The sequence below is a fragment of the Ranitomeya imitator genome, chromosome 2 (genome assembly GCF_032444005.1).
Source record: "Ranitomeya imitator isolate aRanImi1 chromosome 2, aRanImi1.pri, whole genome shotgun sequence".
Classification (NCBI taxonomy): domain Eukaryota; kingdom Metazoa; phylum Chordata; class Amphibia; order Anura; family Dendrobatidae; genus Ranitomeya; species Ranitomeya imitator.
The window spans coordinates 829660967-829669050 of NC_091283.1; the positions used below are offsets into that span (position 1 = coordinate 829660967).

The 8084-nt window shown below is 47.1% G+C and overlaps 1 protein-coding gene across 1 annotated transcript; it reads right to left on the minus strand.

Moving 5' to 3' along the window:
• Positions 1-5084: 5084 nt before the first annotated feature.
• LOC138667820 (uncharacterized) lies at positions 5085-7229 on the minus strand. Its single transcript, XM_069755908.1, has 3 exons — positions 7218-7229; positions 6510-6958; positions 5085-6030 (listed from the first exon to the last, which is right to left on the minus strand). The coding sequence occupies exons 2-3, from the start codon at positions 6951-6953 to the stop codon at positions 5278-5280; spliced, it is 1197 nt and encodes a 398-aa protein (XP_069612009.1). The 5' UTR covers positions 6954-6958; positions 7218-7229; the 3' UTR covers positions 5085-5277.
• Between the last annotated feature and the right edge of the window lie 855 nt (positions 7230-8084).

Here is an 8084-nt window from a genome sequence, read left to right on the forward strand (position 1 = left end):
TTTACATTACTTTTTTTTTATTGTCTTGTTAAAATAATGTTTCAAATAAAAGCTTTTATTAGAAATTCTATCACTACTTTTTGATTGGTGTGTCTCAATCACAGCACTGTATGAGGGAACAAATTAACGTAACAAATTCATGTACAGTTAACTAAAAAAAAAAAATCGAATGAAAGTTTAACAAAATCTTTTAATTGGAACAACAAAAAATGGATTATTGGCCCGCCTACAACTGCTGGCACATGTCCCGCAGCTTCTGCAGCTCCTCCATTGCCACATTGTGCTGCTCCTGAATATGTGCCATAGTGTGGAGTAACTTGTCTATGCCGGCTTCAATATCCTCCTTGTTGACAGTGACGACAGCTGTGGGTCAAAAAACATAACATTAATAACACAGTAGTCTCCCGATGTGTCTTTGCTTCTGTGAATGAAAATAAAAAAAAAAAAGTTAGCAAAACTGACTTGGGGGGGAAGGGGGGGGGGGTGGGGGTTTGGGTTGGGGGTGAAAGAGTGGGCCTGCAACAAAATCAAAATAACTTAATTGTGGGAACCTACTAGGATGTTGAGGCACGGAGGGCACTTCGGGATCTGAGTCGCTGTTGAATGCCTCGTGCTGTCGGCGGCGGCGCTGTCTCTTTGCCTCTGTGAAGGAAAAAAAAAAAACAAGGTCTGTCAGCATATATGGCAACAGTGGCTGCCGGGGGAGGGGGGGGGGTGTTAAGAGGGGACCTGCAACTTAATCCAAATCACATAATTGTGGGAACCTACTAGTATCTGGAGGAGTTGACCCGGAGGGCACAGATCCAGGAGAGGCTGGGCGGGATGCCTCGTGGCGGCGGCGGTGCTGTGTCTTTGACTCTGTGAAGAAAAAAAAAATAAAATTTTTTTAAAAAAGGTCTGTTAGCATATATGGCAACACTGGCTGCCGGGGGGGGAAGGGGACCTGAAACAAAATCCAAATCACATTATTGTGGGAACCTACTAGGATCTGGAGGAGTTGACCCGGAGGGCTCCGGGACATTTGACCCTGAGGGCACAGAGCCAGAAGAGGCTGGGCGGGATGCCTCGTGGCGGCGGCGGTGCTGTGTCTTTGCCTCTGTGAAGAAAAAAAAAAAAAAAAATTTTTTTAAAAAAGGTCTGTTAGCATATATGGCAACACTGGCTGCCGGGGGGGGGGGGGAGGGGACCTGAAACAAAATCCAAATCACATTATTGTGGGAACCTACTAGGATCTGGAGGAGTTGACCCGGAGGGCTCCGGGACATTTGACCCTGAGGGCACAGAGCCAGAAGAGGCTGGGCGGGATGCCTTGTGGCGGCGGCGGTGCTGTGTCTTTGCCTCTGTGAAGGAAAAAAAAAAAAAATAAAAAAAAAAAAAAAAAAAAAGGTTGGTAAGCATATATGGCAACACTGGCTGCCGGGGGGGGAAGGGGACCTGAAACAAAATCCAAATCACATTATTGTGGGAACCTACTAGGATCTGGAGGAGTTGACCCGGAGGGCTCCGGGACATTTGACCCTGAGGGCACAGATCCAGGAGAGGCTGGGCGGGATGCCTCGTGGCAGCGGTGGTGATGTGTCTTTGCCTCTGTGAAGGAAAAAAATTAAAAAAAAAAAAGTTTGTTAAGCATATATGGCAACACTGGCTGCCGGGGCGGGAAGGGAACCTGAAACCAAATCCAAATAACATTATTGTGGGAACCTACTAGGATCTGGAGGAGTTGACCCGGAGGGCTCCGGGACATTTGACCCTGAGGGCACAGAGCCAGAAGAGGCTGGGCGGGATGCCTCGTGGCGGCGGCGGTGCTGTGTCTTTGCCTCTGTGAAGAAAAAAAAAATATATATATTTTTAAAAAAAAGGTCTGTTAGCATATATGGCAACACTGGCTGCCGGGGGGGGGAAGGGGACCTGAAACAAAATCCAAATCACATTATTGTGGGAACCTACTAGGATCTGGAGGAGTTGACCCGGAGGGCTCCGGGACATTTGACCCTGAGGGCCCATAGCTGTGGCACATAGTGGCTCTGCAACGTTCAAACTGTCCCATAGCTGTGGCACATAGTGGCTCTGCAACGTTCAAACTGTCCCATAGCTGTGGCACATAGTGGCTCTGCAACGTTCAAACTGTCCCATAGCTGTGGCACATAGTGGCTCTGCAACGTTCAAACTGTCCCATAGCTGTGGCACATAGTGGCTCTGCAACGTTCAAACTGTCCCATAGCTGTGACACATAGTGGCTCTGCAACGTTGAAACTGTCCCATAGCTGTGGCACATAGTGGCTCTGCAACGTTCAAACTGTCCCATAGCTGTGGCACATAGTGGCTCTGCAACATTCAAACTGTCCCATAGCAGTGGCACATAGTGGCTCTGCAACGTTGAAACTGTCCCATAGCAGTGGCACATAGTGGCTCTGCAACGTAGAAACTGTCCCATAGCTGTGGCACATAGTGGCTCTGCAACGTTCAAACTGTCCCATAGCTGTGGCACATAGTGGCTCTGCAACGTTGAAACTGTCCCATAGCAGTGGCACATAGTGGCTCTGCAACGTTCAAACTGTCCCATAGCTGTCCAACATACTTTTGGGTACCTGAGTACTAACCTCTGCGAATCTCCTGGCGAAGCTCCTGCAGGCGCTCTGGCCTTTTCGACTTGAGATCGCCCCATTTTTTAACAATCTGGGCCTTGGTCCGAGTTATCCCAAACCGCTTCCTGAGGCCCTCAGACACCACACGGACAACTTCCTCCTTGTGCTGGTTGCGGTGCAGCACCATCCCTGTGGTTTCATACTGCATCCTATCCATTGTTCCAATAAGGAACTTGAGCTCTGGGATGCCCATAGGTGGACCACGGCGACTGGCAGCCATTATCACGATGTCAGGGGACAAAAACAAGCTAGGGCAGGCACGCAGGAACGCTGTAACGTCATCACGCCGTCATAGACTACGAGCGTACATTACGTGCCGCTCCGGCGTTATATAACGATACTTCGAACGGCATTTACTATGTGCGTTCCTTTCTTAACGCTCAGTCGTCACAAATGTGACGCTGTTCATAAACGGCAACGCTATTGCGATGCCAATCGCGCGGCAGGACGGCGGAGCGCTGCTCCTCCTCTGGGCGTTGCTCTTCAGGGTCATTCCATCTAAAATGGCGGCGAGAATGCGTTTTGCTCCTCTGGGGCAGCCAGAGCTCCTTTTTTTTATTAGTCAGATGGATGCCCTGGATTATGAGGGTCTGGAGAGCCGCCCTGCCCACCCACACATCCACAAGCGAGAAGTGCTTGGACAAATAACAAGAATGATGGAGAGGAGGTTTGGTGTCTGCCGCAGTCAGCTTCAGCTGCGTAAAAAATGGGCTGACCTCCGCTATAAAACGCCACAAATGTTTGCGGAGTTGCGTGCGGAGGCAAGGCGAGGCAAGTACTAGTATGGGGGGATTGGGAGATGCACGCTGTCAGGAGGGGGGGGGGTTTGGGAGGGAGGCTTGCGCTCATGGTTGCCAACGTGACCTCAAATGCATTAAAACACATGCCCCGTTTTTGTACAATTTAGTTATTCTCCAAGCAGAATATGCGTTGTCCGTGAGAAAACTTGTCGGGTTCCCTAATCTCAACCTCCATCTTGAAATTATTAAGATGTCCATAATTTTTACTTTCTCAATTTCCCATAAATATTAACGGAGGAGGTTGGCCTACAGATGAAATAATACGTTTTCCAAAGACAGGAAGACCATTGAACCCCAGAGCCCACAGACATGTCAGAGTATCGCACCCCTGTAAAGTGTGATCTCGATTTTATGTTTGAGTATATTGTAAGCTTTGATCTGCAGCACTCAACATTTGTGTGTAAACATTGTGATTCTTTACTTTAGGTGTAGAGAGACAGCGGCGGCAAGTCAGACACACCATTGCCACCAGTACCCCATCTTCAGGCACCAGTGGGAGCCCACAGTCCGGGACATCACGTAAGTTCACAATCATTTATTGCATTTTTTTTAACATCACACGGGACATAACAGGGTACCTGAAATATTTGAAGACATTACAGACGCAGTAATGACCCAGCGGCCTAACACGCCTCCACCATCTGTTGCGACCATGCACCCTCGCACCCCTGTGAAGTGTGATATAAATTTTATGTTTCAGTATATTGTTAGCTTTGATCTGCAGCACTCTACATGTGTTTTTAAAGATTGCGTTTGTTAACTTTATGTGTAGAGAGACAGCGGCGGCAACAGGTACCTGCCATTGCCAGCAGCACCACAGCATCCACCACCAGCGGGAGCCCACAGTCCGTGACGTCACGTAAGTTAACAATCATAGATTACAGTTTTTCAACTGCATACGGGACATAAGAGGGTAGCGGAAATATTTGAATACATTACAGACGCAGTAATGACCCAGCGGCCTACCACGCCTCCACCAGACAGCAGACGGCCTCGCACCCCTACACCACCCTCAACACCTCCCTTTCGACACTCCTCTTCCTCCCCCGGGTCCGCGGCATTCTCCCCAGAAGCTAACATACGTAAGTGACCAAAACTGCGAGCGCTTCCCAACGGCGTGTTCCATAGTTAACCAGATCTGTTATTATTTGCTTTTAGGTGCTGCAGCAGTGGCCAGATCGCTGGGATGGGACATTAGCAGCTCTGGTTCTGGCAATGAGGAACCGGCGTCCCTTCTCCGTAAGTATCAACATAATACGAGTGGTTTTCTGCTGGATGTCACCATAGACAACCAAAACTGTAAAATTTAATAAAATTTACATCGCCCTGTGGTGCCAGACCAAATAGAAATTTACAACAGAGAAAATTCGGTCCTGCCCCAGAGGTCGAGATGTATTTTCAGAGGAATCAACGTTGGTTCTCCAACCTCTTCTATCCACAGAAACGGCCACCGTAAGAGAGCTCCTGGCGAGACAATTGCGACTGGAGCGGACAGCAGCGCTCCTGCAGCAGACAGCAGCGCTCCTCCAGAGTCAAGTGGAGCAGCAGGGCGTGACGCTGCGACACCTCTTGGGCAGGAGATAATATTTTTTTTGGTGGGGGGGTTATGTTATATTTTGTTGTAAAATAATTTAAAACCAAGAAAGTGTTACAAAAAAAACCATAAATCTTCGCATTCTTTCTTTAATGTTTACCAAGCTATAAGGGTTAACAGCACCATTGTATAGGCATCACATTTAAAGTTATTTAGAGAGGTTTATATGACAGCAAAGCAAAAAAACTAATTTTTATGTTATACGGCGCGATCCTGCCACGGTACAGCTCCAGAACCATTAAAGTACTGACAGTATTTTTCGCGACAGTCCCTTGCATCGTCTGCCAGATCCAAGAGCTTGAAGAGCTGTAAAATTTTCAGGTTGTGTACGCCATTCCCCGGGCACAATATCTCCGGTTCTTGCGTCCACTGCATCAATAAACGAAGGAGGAGAATAGGAGTTCGTATCATGACGTCTCAGGAAATTATGGAGCACACAGCATGCCAAAACCACAATGTCTATAGACGGCAGCTTCAAGTTGATAGCTGTGTGGAACACTCTAAACCGATTTGCCATTATCCCAAAGGCATTTTCAACCACACGACGGGCCCTCGACAACCGGTAATTAAAGATTCTGCGCTCCGGTGTGAGTGTTCTCTGTGCAAATGGCTTCAGCAAATGTGGATGAAGAGGGAAAGCTTCATCAGCGATGAAGACAAAATTTAGGTTTGCTTTTGTGTCTTCATTTAGTGGCAACAGCAGTTCATTGTTCCTCAAGCTTTCCCCAAATGAAGTGTGTTCAAAAACACCACCGTCGGAGACTCGACCATTCATGCCAACATCCACATCGACAAACTCATAGTTTGCATTGACAAGGGCCATGAGGATCACACTGAAATATCCTTTGTAGTTGAAAAAAAATGATCCAGAGTTGGCTGGTTGCGTGATGCGCACATGCTTTCCATCTAATGCACCACCGCAGTTTGGAAACTGCCACAGCTCATCAAAATCGGAACCAATCCTCTTCCAGTCATCCGCCGTCTTGGGAAACTGCAAGATGAGAAGGAAACATGTACAAATTAGGTCAAATATATTATGCACATACACTCTCATGTGGACATCCTACAGTGATTGAGGCGCAGTATGGATTAGTATAACAAAGTCAACAACCCTGAGTATGCAGGCAGCCATTTTATCAGATGGCTTCGGTGACTCAGAGGGGGTGCTAAACAATATATCTAAATAATAGAATCAATAAAATTACGTTGGGAGCAGCAAATAAAAAAGGGTGGCGCAGGGTTGGAGCAGCACATATCAGAATGGAGCCGCAAAATGGTAGCAGCACATGTCAGAATGGAGGCGCAGGATCACAGCAGCACATGTCTGAATGGGGGCGCAGGATGGGAGCAGCACATGATAGGATGTAGAACATATACCTATAGAAATGCTCGCCATCAGGGCGTAGAACGGGTTCAATAGCTAGTATAATATATCGACATAACACAGCAGCCAAAAAAAAATAGTAGTACCTCCATATAATGCCTTAAGCTGTGCACAATGGCCTCGCATGTCTCCGGAATCACAACGCTCAGGAAAGGTCTGGAAACAGCTGCGGAAAACTGCAAATCCTGAAGAGACCTTCCTGTTGCCAGGAAGCGCAGTGTCACCGCCAACCTTTCCTCCACGGGCACGGCTGCACGCATCGGCGTATCACACCTTTGTATGAGTGGCGTAACAGCAGACAGTATTATTTTGAAGGATTCCTCGGACATCCGAAGGTAGTTTCGGAAATCTTGAGGGTTATTGTCACGTAACTCTCTTATGAGACCCATGTGTGACAATGTGGATCTTTTCTGCAGCCAGCTCCGGGTCCACATGCGACGTTTTCGTTTAGGACGTCTCTCCTCTTGGAGACGTGCTGCCTCAAACACCAGGGCAGCAGCAACAACAGAACTCTCATCGGAAGTGAGCATAGTTCCTAAAAAGAAAACAAACGTACAATAAATACACGTGCTTACAAAACAATGTTCTGACCATTGATCTAATAACTATATATGTTACTACTGGTATTAAATGGGGCAGTCAACCATCTCGATCTGTAAAAGGATTAATTAATTGGGCCACGCTACAGCTGTGTACCTGAGGTTCTCAGGCCTACTCAAAGGAACAATCAACCACACTCCAACGTTTATCCCCGTTGAAGCGCAACATATGCTACGCTGTAGCGTTATACATACCTTTAGCGGTAAAAGTCTGTATAGTAGTTAAAAGTCCAGGGAATCCAGCGAATTTAGTTCTGTTTACAGCACGTGCTAGAGAGAAATGAATAGCGCGCTCGAGAGCTCCGGTTTTATCCGCTGGGAACAATAGTCCTTTGTCGAATGAGCGCACAGTATTGTACCGCCCAATCAGCACACGGGAGGTGGAGAATTCAGCACTCCTACGTAGCCAGCTCCTCCGCCCTTTACATCGTATACAATATCGTGCACACCTTTGTCACACCATGCAATCATGCCGCCACAGCGGGACACTAGACGACGAAAGAAAGTTTCAAACGATGTGCTACGACGTACGATTCACAGCGGGGTCCCTGATCGCAGGAGCGTGTCACACGCTGCGATATCGTACCTATATCGCTCGAACGTCACAAATCGTGCCGTCGTAGCGATCTAAATTGCACTGTGTGACGGTACCTTTACTCATAGAGTGATCTGTTACCTGATGTTCTGTGCTATCACTTTACAATCATGTCAAGACGTCCCATGCAAAATCTTACTTTTCTAGAGTCCACACGTGGAGATCGGGGGGGTTCCTGTGGTCTTATAGGCAAAGCATGCTCATTACCAGAAGAAATATGAAGGCCATGGATGCTGCCTGATGGTGCAGCATTATAGTAGTTATATTCCTGTACATAGGGGGCAGTATTATAGTAGTTATATTCTTGTATATAGGAGCAGTATTATAGTAGTTATATTCTTGTACATAGGAGCAGTATTATAGTAGTTATATTCTTGTACATAGGGGCAGTATTATAGTAGTTATATTCTTGTATATAGGGGCAGTATTATAGTAGTTATATTCTTGTACATAGGGGCAGTATTATA

Bases quoted from the DNA above. Each gene is read 5' to 3' on its own strand.
- LOC138667820 (XM_069755908.1), bottom strand. From the start codon at position 6,953: ATGCTCACTTCCGATGAGAGTTCTGTTGTTGCTGCTGCCCTGGTGTTT. The intron at 6,031-6,509 runs GTACTACTATTT...CTCATCTTGCAG, and splicing joins GCTTAAGGCATTATATGGAG to TTTCCCAAGACGGCGGATGA.